Below are 12,500 nucleotides of genomic sequence, written 5' to 3'. Positions count from 1 at the left end.
CTTTCTTTTTTTTGTTGACTGTACTGGCCTATATCCTATTGTTTGTTCTGTGCAAATCATTTACACATTCATTTGTGTTTGCTGTGATGTATAGGCTACAGCACTTTTGGAAAAAATAAAGAAATATTTTAGTTGTTACTGTATTTTTGTGTGTTGTTTTATATTTGCGTAAAAACATTATACAGTTATATTTTACTACAGGAGTAAGCGTATAGTAACATAATGTTCCTGATAAGGCCTTCATACTGGTGTTTTCCCATTTCCTAGTAGTGTTTTCCATTGAGCACATCAGTGTTCAATCGATGCTTAGAATGTCAACTCATATAATGGGCTGTGTTTGTCATTAGAAAACAAAGTACCCTTTTGAGGTGACATAACACTGTTTTGAAAGCAAAGTTGCCTTTTGCAGGATGTATAAAGGGTTTTGCATTTTGTGTGAGTGGTTTTGGGATTTGTGTTTAGAGTTTTGAGGAAACGAGGCATGCTTTCAAAAAATGTGTGTTAGCAATTGAGAAAAACTGTAAAACAGAGGTTCAGACCACCATTGGGTTGGAATTGACTGACACATTTACCCTCTCTGACCACTGTCTACACCACTAACCTGAGTTCAATAAACTGTGTGTGTGTGTGTGTGTGTGTGTGTGTGTGTGTGTGTGTGTGTGTGTGTGTGTGTGTGTGTGTGTGTGTGTGTGTGTGTGTGTGCAATAAACAAGAAGTTTCAACAGGAACAATCATTCTATCAACACCTGCAGTAGCAGACTCATTTCCCCCTAAAAACACAAACACACACACACACACACACACACACACACACACCAAACTAACAATGGAGTGTGTGAGACACTAATTAGACCTGACATGATCTAAATAAAGACTCTTAGAGTAATCGAATGCCTACAGGAGAGCTGTGTGTGTGTGTCTGTGTGTGCATGCGTGTGAGTGACTGTATGCTACTATGCGTGTGCATGTTTAAGAGAGATTGAGACTTTATGTGTATGTGTGTGTGAATGAGTGTGTGTATGTGTGTGTGTGTGTGTGTGTGTGTGTGTGTGTGTGTGTGTGTGTGTGTGTGTGTGTGTGTGTGTGTGTGTGTGTGTGTGTGTTTACACTGCCATGGAGCAGACTCTATGCTGTGTTGTGCTGTAGGTTTAAGGACAGAAATAGCACAGATTAACACAGAGAGAATAAACCACAGACTGACTTTCAGATTACCTCAGTCCAGGCTGTGTGTGTGTGTAAGTGTGCGCGTGTGTATAAATGTGTGCATTTGTGTGTGTCTGTGTGTGTGCGAAAGAGAGAGGGTTTATAGTGCTGGCTGTAAACATTTTCAGATAACCAGATTAAGACAATCTTAACCATGATTGGCATGACAATACCAATACACCCACACACAATCACTCACACACCATACACACACTTGCACATATCCACAAATCCTTTAAGTAAATGTACTTAATTTCTGTGTATGTAAAATGTAGCTTACATTAAATAACGGGGATATACAGGTGCGTTCATCTCTTCCTCCTATGACCAGGTGACATACAACTATAAACTAGGTACGTAAAAACCTGCATGTTGCTTTAAATGAAAAGAGACCGATGTCAGAGTTAGGAACCAAGCAGTAGGTGTGAGCAATAAATAGGAGTATTATTTGCACTCTATGGCAATGATCATTTGCCTACCTGCCTATCTCTCTCTCTCTCTCTCTCTCTCTCTCTCTCTCTCTCTCAAGATTTGACTGTAGAGGAACACAATGTTGCACGTTAGAGCAGTGTACAGGTAGTATGAAACAGGCACATGGATTTGACTCTCCATTTATCTCTTCCATCTCTTCCCATGTCTCTATCTCACTCTCCCTTCCTCTACCTCTCACTATGTGTTACCATGGCAACCCTTCAGCCATCTCTGGCATTCCCCTCAGTCACAGCTAAAAGACAGGAAAGAAGAGGAGAGAAGAACGCAGAAGAGAAGAGTGGAGAAGAGATAAAGAGAGGAGGAGAGAAGAGAAGAGAAATAAAATGAACATTTTATACTGCATATCTCTCTCTGTGATGTCTAGCAGTGAAGGAATGCAAAGCCCTGTGTGGAGAGGAACCAATATGGAGGACAGCTGGGCCAGATCAACATACACTAGTGTCTCTCTCTACACTCTCTAAACACACATCCACACAAACACACTCTCCAAAATCCCCTTACACACACACACACACACACACACACACAGACAGACACACACACACACACACACACACACACACACAAATGCACTCTCCTAATGCACACTGCTACATTCCAACTTGCCTCATTGTGCTCCCAAAAATCAAGGACAAAAGGACTGTGAGCGAAGTGCTCTAAATTGAACAAACAATCATGCTCTGCACCTGGTACAAGGTGCTCTTGGAAAAGGAGGAAGCACACACCCAATTAGCAAAGCCAGATCTCTCAGGCACTTTCACACGCGGGTTTGTGTGATAGAGCCTGTGCTCCCATCCACACCGTGCTGCTGTACAAACACACACACATACACACACGCGCATTGGTCATACTCCAATGAGTACATACTACTCAAAGCATCAAGTGAATACATGCATACAGACAACACCATTGCAGTTGTAATTGTGACGACTGGTAAACAAGAAATAAAAGTATTCAAGGTAATGCCGAGAGGAGGGTAATTTAAAATGACACTGGAGATAGAAGACTGAATCTTACAAACATCTAAACGAGGTGTTAACAACACTGAGAACTGGAAATGAAACCTCTAAACTGACTAATTCTACTAAGATATATTTCTAATTTATCTCATTTATACAACCTTAAAAGAAAGCATCTACAAAACAGGAGCTTTTTTCAAATGTGACGTTGGACCTAATGCGTGAGACTGCAGGTGTGGAAGCGCTCCTCGGCTGTGTGCTCACGTCTGCATGGCGCGACCGAGGGAGTGGGGGAGAGGCGCTGGATTTACGAGCCAATCTGGCCGAGAACGGAGCCGTCACGAGTCACGACTCAACCCACCCGTGCCAACAATCTCACACATCGCCGAGCCAGCCAGCGAGTGACACGGTGATGGAGATGGAGATGGCCCCGCACCACCGCACAAGCACCACTCAGATGAGGGTGGAGCAGCCAGAGTCTGACAGCTAGCCAACAACCTCAAACCTGTTCCCTCAGGGAAGTCTCAGAAATGGAAGCTTTGTGGCTTCATGATGAGAGAGGACCTTACCCTATCAGAGCATCTGACTGGTTAACCATGATGCGGAAATAACCTTTGACCTGTCTGCTCCATGGAATAACATTTGACCTGTCTGCTCCAAAATATTCACTAGGGCTATATATAATCCATTTAAATATTCTAGTGTTGTCGAAGTGAACACGTTCATTTTTGCGATTCATTGGAAATTAACGCAGCTGCCTGGGTTTTGTTATGATTTCTGTTGCTGCATATGTAATGATAAGAATATCTGGGGGCATCCAATGTACACATGACAGGGAGCCTTTATCTGAATTCACAAGCCTGCGGGTGTACCGAGCCCTTCAACTTACAACTGACCCCACATGCTACACACCACGTTCTGAATACCGACCAACTGACCCCACGTGCTACACACCACGTTCTGAATACTGACCGACTGACCTAGGCTACGGTTGGAAAACTCATCCTATCATCTTGATGGAAAACGTCATGAGGTCAAGGAAAGATGTGAGGTAGAAATTCACAAGGACTCAGGAAAAGACAACCATAAGAGAATCAGACTGCATTCACACTAAGCTACTAATTATAAAAAGGCGGATGTTATTGACGTGGGTCATGTTCATTGGTTGTTGATTGGGCTATTGTTGCCACAAGGACTTATGGGATGGCATCATCTCCTTCCCTTTCATAAAGGATCGTCCAGTGTACCCTATGCTAAAGGAGATAAGAAAGGAAGCACTGAAGCACCTTCCCTAAGAATTCAGAGAATAAGAGCAGCTCTTATCATGGCTGCCACTCAGACACTTCCAGGTCATTTCACTCAGTTAGGAACCTTCCTAAGCAAAAAACACTATTTGAACAGGGCCTTGGTCCTAGCTGAGTTCCTTCTTAAGCAAAAAACACTATTTGAACGGGGCCTTGGTCCTAGCTGAGCTCCTTCCAAAGTATGTCCCTCCTCAGAAGTCAGTCTATCTTCTTCTCTGCTTCTCTGTGTCTTCAGCAATCCCTGTTTTTAAATAAAAGTTTCTTTACACTTTATGTGCTACACATTCAACAATTACGCCTTTCAAGCTGACAGTCTATTTTGATATATGGTTTTATTGGAAGTCTACAGTTCACAGGAGAGAATCTGTGTTCAAAGTTAAAAAGATGCTATTAAACAATAGAATTTGAAATTAAATATAATTCCTTTGTGTTGATTCTACATTGTAATGTATTTCTAATGTGATTCTAATTCCATGATTTTACATCTAAATATCCATTATTAAAAGCTTCAGTCTTGAGAAGCAAAAAATCTTCTTAATCGCAAATGGTGCTATTCATTTGTTTCGTTTCGTTTTTATCAATTGACAGCACTAATATATTCATTCTATTAAATGTATAGTACATATTGATGTATACTAACTCAGTTGTAACTGAAATAACAATTGAATCATAATCTGTTATCTTTTAGGACCCATCTTTGAATGTCTTTTTAAATCATTCATACATAAGGCTTGCTGTAAGGCAAGGACACTTCCTCTTCTCAGTCAGACTGTGACTGAAGAACTTGAGGTCATGAACCATGCTGATGTTTGCATTGATAGTAACCTGGTAAGCCGACTGATGTTTGTGTATGGCACTGTACTTCAGATAACTTTGCACAATCTCAAAAAGTGGAAATATGCTGAAAGCATACATGTAAATGTCAATGTGTTTTTGAACCTCTGTCTCTTTCACATACACATACAGACACACACACATACACATGTACGCACACACACACACACACACGCACACACACACACACACACACATGCACATGTACGCACACACGCACACGCACACGCACACGCACACGCACACGCACACGCACACGCACACACACACACGCACACGCACACGCACACACACACACGCACACACAATGCACACACACACAAACACAGCTCAGGTGCATGATCTGTACCACCGTGTTCTCGTCTCTAGCCGGCAGTAACGTGGTCACCTTTGCTGCTGTAAATTATGCATGCCATGCTTTGGCTGATCACTCCATAATTCAGCAGCCGCGTCACCCAGGCGATAGGTTCAACCCACAATCCTTTGCGCCTGCTTCTCTGCCCCAGCAGGTCAGAAAGGCCGTGCCTGATCAGGAAGTGTCAGGAGGAATTCTGGGATAGCCCAGCACCACCGTCTCACCCTCGACCACCCCCGAATACTCATCTCATCCAACGCCCTGGCTAGGACTCAGTCGTGGACTATGGGCGTGCCACTTTTAAAACATACTTCAGGAATGGGGTTTTTGCGTGTCTTGACCAGGGCAGACATGCTGAATTCATATTTGTGCCATTCTCTATTCATGCAATGAAAAAGGTGTTTGAGTGGAAAAGCAAGAGAGATGTGAACACAGATGAGAGGAGGATAGATGACATCCATATAGGAGGACCCGCTGAACACGTAGGTAAGGGCTGGATTTGTAACGTGGAAGAGAGAGAGTGTGGTGAGGCTTTGGCCTGTGACTGGTCTAAAATCCCTGCCCCTTTCTCTCTCTCTCTCTCTCTCACACACACACACACACACACACACACACAAGGACACACATATGCAGGCCACAAGTGTTGTGCCAGTCCACCCACAATGCCAGGACACTCAAGGGCAGGCACAACCCAGTGAGCATCCAGATGGACTAGCTATGTTAGGGGGAAAACACATTGCCACCACCAATCAATCACTATTCCAAATCCCTCCATTCTCTTATATGCAAAATAATAGTCTTGATTTTTTGGCACAAGAATTAGTGCTCTGTGTGTTTGCGGCTGTGGTTAGGTGGCTACGGAGGTGCGTCTGCATGCATGAAGGCGCGTATCATATTTATTGGCATGTAAGGGTGTTCTATATGGAGAGGCATCAGCCGTACTCGGCAAAAAGATGGAGTGCATGGGGAGGCAACGGAATAACACTCACAATCCAAGTGCTTCTTCTTGGGCGCCATCACCTCGTGTGTGGTGGCTTTGCAGACGCGCGTCGCCACTTCGGAGCCCGTGAGCTGGTATTGCGCAGCGGCAATGCGATCCGTCAGAGTCTGCCCCGACATTTTCTACCCGTAGCGTCAACCACCTCAAGGATCACAGGACAGAACACAAATTGGACACACGACTACAGAAATATTCGTTACCGATTAGCTACCGCCCTTCCCATCCCCCTATGCGACTTTGTCTTTATTACTCGCCCAGATTACAATGGACAAACACAATCATGTCAACAAAACACACAAATAATGCCTTATTTCTTTCATTTATTCCCAGTCACGTTGATATAGTTGCTCGGCCATGGGTATACTTACGCAAGGTTGCACGGCTCTGTATCTCTGCGTGTCTCCCGTTATACCGTTCAGTCCAGCAGCCGGGATAATGCTCCTATTACGTAACGCCCAACAGTCGCTATTAATTCTATCTTGTTACTTCCCTACGATATTAAGAAATGGCGAGACGGCAAACGAGGACACGTCACGCAACCTGTTCTGAGCTGCAGCGCTCTGCTTGATGGATGTCCAGGTTTAATTCAAATTCATTGAAATTTCCTTTTCTGGTATGCATGGACATCGGGAAAATGGACACCAAATCCCACAGATACGCACGCACGCTCAGAGTGACAATTCTGAAAGAAGATGTCGAGAGCGCGCTTACGGAGGAATTGCAGTGGATGCTTCAAACGGAAATGGTGACGCACCGTGTCCTTTAGGACCCGTAAATGAATCTGCCCCACAGAGAAGTCGCGGAGACGTCTCCACAATGGAGGTTGAAGAATCTGTCCGATGCCGGTCGAAGAAGGATGGAGGATGCCCGTTATCGCCCACGCATTGGGGGACTGGTACAAGGAGTAGGAATGATACAGTTGTTCTTCTATCGTCTGTTTGTTTGTTTATTTATTTATTTCAATGACAGCGTTCTGTTCTCTCGTTAAAGATCGGCGGAGAGTGTCAGATGACGTACCGCTACACTGACGGCGCTCTCTACCCAACGTCACGCGTTGTCAGGCGAATCCGCTCAAAGGGTTAAACCAGCGAGGCTGCGCATTATATGTCTGAACTGCGCAGGTGTGGCGCGGTTGTGTTAGAGCTTTAAATTGTCATAAATAACAAACCATTGAATCTTCCAGGAGGTTCTTATTTCTGATGGCATGAATAGAGTTGGCCACAAACGCAGTAGTGTAGTCTATTGGAAGGAGCTTTGATGCTATTTTAGTTTCACTTGGTTTGATTATTCCTTACAATCGATCTTGCCACCCATTATACCCTACTTCTGATGGTGCTTACTTGGCTTACAAGGGTAATCGGGTTCTTTCTGACTCTATCCTGTAGGGATAGATCTTTTAAGACCAAAGCCAGAATTAATACAAGTTTGGTCGTTTGGTCATCACCAATCTTTCGTCCTTTCTGCATTTGTAACAGTTGAATGGGAGCAGCTGGATTATCGGATAAACCTTCAGTAATCTATTGATGAGGTAATGAATGGGTTTTTAATGAAGGTGCTTTTAACGAGGAACACAAACAATGCGTGTTTTATACATGGACGTGAGACACATTCGTATCACTACCTAACTTGATAAGAAAATCATGTAAAATTTGCCCCTCAGTTACTTTGCGTGCATGAAGTATCATTGTGCTTCATCTTCCATTATTCATTCAATCTACAATGCAGCGGCCACCAGAGGGGAGACGTGAGTTGAGAGTTGGATGTGACGACAAACCCGGAAGTGTGGCCACATCAGCAGGAGAGTTTGAGAGCTCGGTTTGACAGCAGGCAACATTCCACTGATATCAATCCCAAACAAGATAGCCACAACCAAACAGTTGCGCGTATTGTATTGCCTGAACAGTCATATGGTGAGATTTCTTCTAAAAAATAATTGTATCTAAGTGTGTCTAAGAATCGAATCAGATGTGTTTTTGTCATGAGATTCATTCATTTTTTGCCAGTGTAGAAAGTTGGGTGAACTGTATTCCGTAGGCCTGCCTGTTGGTAGTCGGGGTTGTTTGTTAACTGTCTTTGCTTTACATTTCTGCGTTTCGTCTTTTGGAGTGTTACATTTGAATCTGCATACATTATTTACCGCTGTTTTCTCTGTTGGCCGTATAACTTTAATAGTTTACTTGTTTCCCAAAGGCATCTGGGCCAGTCACAGCACACTGACATTTTCCGACTCAATTTCAATTTGTGGTGCACTTAGAAGTACCTTACACACTTTCAGTTGTAGCACAGGTCTTATTATGAATACAGCCCTGATTGTTTCCGTCTTGTCCACGTCAAGCAATGGCTGAGTTTGAGGCGACATCCCAGAAGTCGGCTCTGCATCCTAAACCTGCAGGACTGGTTCTACAGTATGGCACCGCCGGGTTCCGTACCGCGGCCAAGCAACTGGACCATGTGATGTTCCGTATGGGCTTACTGGCTGCTCTCCGGTCCCGTCGGACTCGAGCCACAATAGGAGTGATGGTTACCGCCTCACACAACCCAGAGGTACGCTGAAATGTCATCGAGCTGGTTTGTGTTTTGGACGTCTATTCAATTAGAAGTCATAGCTTAGAAAGACTGGGCAAACTGTATCTTGAGAGAAGGAGAGGCAGACAGCTATATTTACATTTACTCATAAAGCCGGCACTTTATCAAGCGGCGCACAGTACAGACAAGGTAGTCTATGTGTTCTTCCAGGGAATCAAGTGTATGTTGTGATCAGCAACTTACTTCCCCAGTTGAGCTATAAGAATATCGTGAATACCCAGGCTTGTTCATTTATAGAAACCTTTAAAGGGAGTATGTGAAAAACAACTCTTGACTTACATGCTGTTGGATGAGGTGATACAATTAGATTACTAGTGCCATGGTTACAGGTAGTAAACACAAGAGGATGTTCTGAAAGATGTGAGACAGCAAAGTCCACGTGTTTTATTGCCACTACCAGCAGCAGCAGGAAATGCTGAAATAAGCAGTTTGCAGTGGACATGCGTCAACAATCCCAGAGGTCAGGAGCTGCAGTCTTTGGGCTTCTCGTTGGTAGTTTCCACAGTTACAATGTCCTAGTATTTAGGAGTTGGCTGTGCGCATTCAGTCCATATACCTCCCTACTGGTTGGTTTGACAGTAATCACCTAACTTTCAGCTATACGTTGACCATCCTTGTACTCCATTAATGACTAAATCTCTGAGGATGACTGTTTTATCTCAGTTCTGATAAAGGTCTGATTTGCTCTAGTGTGCAGGTCAAATTAAAGTCCACATCCTTATTTCACTGGTTGGCGCTATAGCAATCATGGATGGAATGTGACCACACCTGACGGTGTTTTCCTGTCTTTAACACTGACGTATTCACTCTAAACTCCCAAAGCAGACCTGCAGAGTTATCCAGAATATCTGCACTGAGGAAAGCACAAATACTTTTTTATTTTATTCTTTTTCATGGCACAGTTATCTAGTAAATTCAGGAAAAATGGCGTGTGTAATAACAATAGCACCCTGATCATTGATCCTAATGATTTAATGCAGGGGGTAGATTATCTAGCTTGGTTTTGTCTTTTTTGTTTGTTTGTTTGTTTGTTTTTTCATAGTGGTCAGATGAGTTTTGTGTTTTTAGGTGAGGTTTTGGTCATGAATAACATTTGTCATATATTTTTCATATGTCAGTGAAATTAAATCTAGTGCAGAACATCTCCCAAGTCTATAGTTGTATTTATGAACAGCTGTGTGTGTGTGTTTGTGTGCATATGTTTGTGTCTTGTGTGTGTGTGTGTGTGTGTTTGTGTGCATATGTTTGTGTCTTGTGTGTGTGTGTGTGTGTTTGTGTGCATATGTTTGTATCTTGTGTGTGTGTGTGTGTGTGTTTGTGTGCATATGTTTATGTCTTGTGTGTGTGTATGTTTGTGTGCATATGTTTGTGTCTTGTGTGTGTGTGTGTGTGTGGTCTGGCTGTGTGCTGCAGGAGGATAATGGTGTGAAACTGATCGACCCGATGGGGGAGATGCTGGAGGTGGCGTGGGAGGGCTACGCCACGCAGTTGGCCAACGCAGAGCAGGACGGGCTTGTGACCGCGCTCAGGGACCTGACCGAGAGGGAGGCCATCAACATGGACCTGAGCGCCAGTGTGTTCATCGGCAGAGACACCAGGTGCTCAGACATACGTTTGTACATTCTGACATACGTTTGTAGCCAGTCGCTTAGTAGCTGCTTTGATCTATATTAAATAGATAATGAGAGTTTTTATGTATATTGAGAGTTAAGGCTCTACTATTGGTTGACACCATGCACTAACAATTTAACCTGTACTACTTTGTCACTTTTAAGCTATTTTATAATCTTTAAGCTGTCTTATAAGTTTCTTCACTGCTACTGCGTAGTGTTGTCTTAAGCGTGAGGTGCACACCCTCTAAGTGTATTGTGAAAACTCCTGTAAGCAGACATAGTGGTGATCAGTGAGGAGTCCCCACATGTATTTGCTGACCAGAGTGGCTGAGCCCCTGTCATCACTTTCTAGGCCGAGTAGCAAGATCATGTCGCAGGCCGTGCAAGATGGAGTATCCGCACTTGGTGGGCACTGTGAAGGTTTGTTTGGCCACTTTTGTCATTCTGACTTCTAAGATACAGTTTAACTCATTGTTTTTTTTTTGATTGATTGATTGAATGATTGTTCTATGTCCCTGTCAGATTTTGGCCTGGTGACTACGCCTCAGCTGCACTACCTTGTGTGCTGTCAGAACACCCAGGGTCGCTATGGCGACATCAGTGTGGAGGGTTACTACAAGAAACTCTCAAAGGCTTTCATCAAGCTCACCGAGCATGTAAGAGTCTGAGCATGGCCATGAGTATTTCCTGCATGAATCAAAATAGACTGAAAAAAAAATATAAGAATTAGCATACATTTTGTTCTGTCTGTATTCGATAGCCAGGCAGAATCCATAGTTTACCGCCTAATGTATTCACTGATTTCCTTATATGAACTATAACTGTAAATCTCTGATATCATTCCATATTCCTTTTTGTTCAGTGTATTAAAAAAGATCCCGTTATACCCTTCCAGGCGCCTGTGCTGCAACCCCTGCGTGTGGACGGAGCGAATGGGATCGGTGCCCTGCAGCTGAAGGCCCTGGAGCCCTACCTGCACGGACACCTGGCGGTCGTGCTCGCCAACGATGGCTCCACAGGGAAACTAAACCACCTGTGCGGTGCAGACCACGTCAAAGTCCAGCAGGGGGCGCCACAAGGTATGCGCACCATTGGGGCAGGATTTGGAGGGTTAGCTTCAGCCTGTTAGCATCAGCTATTTTGGTACAAAAAAGTCTGTTTCCGATAGGCTGGATACAGTCATGTGGCTGTGTGGCCAATCAGTTATGTATTTTGGTTACTGTGGTCCTTGGTCATGTGACGTTTGCAGGTCAGACGAATGCGCTCTTTATAGTTTTGGTGCCAAAACATACCACCATGAACCAAGCTGTCTGCAGTCAATTTCGTACTTCCAGGGCTGAAGTATTCTCTCACTTCCATCTCTTCCTGTGTGTTTACAGACAGTAGTGAACCGTTGTCCATTGAAATTAATAGGGGGGTGGTGATCGGTCACTCTCCCCACTTCTGTATAACACCTCCATGTTCTCACCCTGCCCCGTAGTGCATCACTTCCTCTTTAACAGGGCCTGTCTCTCAGTCTACTGCATACCCAGACAGAGGATGTTTGAGTTCAGGAGTGACTTAGGGCTTAGCTTCACATATTTAATTCTGTTCTCTCCTTTCCTCTCTTTCTTTATCTCTCCTTCTGTCTCTGCCATCTCTTCCTGTCTTCAGGGATGGAGATGGGCCTTGGGGAGAGATGCTGCTCCTTCGACGGGGACGGCGACCGCATCGTTTACTACTATAACGCCGATAAGGGTCGCTTTCACCTGCTGGATGGAGACAAGATAGCCACACTTATCAGCACTTTTATTAAAGAGCTGCTGACAAAGGTAGCACACACACACGCACACACGCACACACGCACACACGCACACACACACACATTACAACATGGCAACATTCAACACATCATATCTGACGTTATCAATAAATCCATATCTGACGTTATCAATAAATCCTCTGCAAAATGCCCAGCCCTACCCATGCAGCCATAACAACAGCCTGGATGTGTGTGTGTGTGTGTGTGTGTGTGTGATCTGTGGATCCATGTGTTCCCAGGCTGGGCTGGACCTGCAGCTGGCCGTGGTCCAGACGGCGTACGCTAACGGGAGCTCCACACACTACCTGGAGGACAGCATGAAGGTCAGTCACCATGGTAACACACTCAACGGA

The 12,500-nt window shown here is 44.2% G+C and overlaps 2 protein-coding genes across 5 annotated transcripts in view; one reads left to right on the top strand and one right to left on the bottom strand.

Moving 5' to 3' along the window:
• snap91b (synaptosome associated protein 91b) overlaps window positions 1-6,901 on the bottom strand; it is a 32,328-nt gene extending 25,427 nt beyond the window's left edge. For all 4 annotated transcript variants that reach the window (XM_031582107.2, XM_031582109.2, XM_042709987.1 and 1 more), the window contains exons 1-2: window positions 6,516-6,901; window positions 6,137-6,289 (exon numbers count right to left, since the gene is read on the bottom strand). In XM_031582107.2, coding sequence (XP_031437967.1) covers window positions 6,137-6,266 — 130 coding nt within the window. In that variant the 5' untranslated portion in view covers window positions 6,267-6,289; window positions 6,516-6,901. The remainder of the gene's footprint in view (window positions 1-6,136; window positions 6,290-6,515) is intronic.
• A 236-nt stretch (window positions 6,902-7,137) lies between these two features.
• Window positions 7,138-12,500, top strand: part of pgm3 (phosphoglucomutase 3) — a 9,638-nt gene continuing 4,275 nt past the window's right edge. The window contains exons 1-9 of the mRNA XM_031582111.2: window positions 7,138-7,675; window positions 7,873-8,057; window positions 8,483-8,691; window positions 10,147-10,331; window positions 10,699-10,766; window positions 10,869-11,002; window positions 11,242-11,425; window positions 12,000-12,157; window positions 12,387-12,470. Of these exons, the coding sequence (XP_031437971.1) occupies window positions 8,485-8,691; window positions 10,147-10,331; window positions 10,699-10,766; window positions 10,869-11,002; window positions 11,242-11,425; window positions 12,000-12,157; window positions 12,387-12,470 (1,020 nt within the window). The 5' untranslated portion in view covers window positions 7,138-7,675; window positions 7,873-8,057; window positions 8,483-8,484. The remainder of the gene's footprint in view (window positions 7,676-7,872; window positions 8,058-8,482; window positions 8,692-10,146; window positions 10,332-10,698; window positions 10,767-10,868; window positions 11,003-11,241; window positions 11,426-11,999; window positions 12,158-12,386; window positions 12,471-12,500) is intronic.

This window comes from Clupea harengus, chromosome 15 (assembly GCF_900700415.2).
Source record: "Clupea harengus chromosome 15, Ch_v2.0.2, whole genome shotgun sequence".
In the NCBI taxonomy this organism is placed as follows: Eukaryota; Metazoa; Chordata; class Actinopteri; order Clupeiformes; family Clupeidae; genus Clupea; species Clupea harengus.
This window is presented reverse-complemented; position numbering and strand designations above follow the sequence as displayed.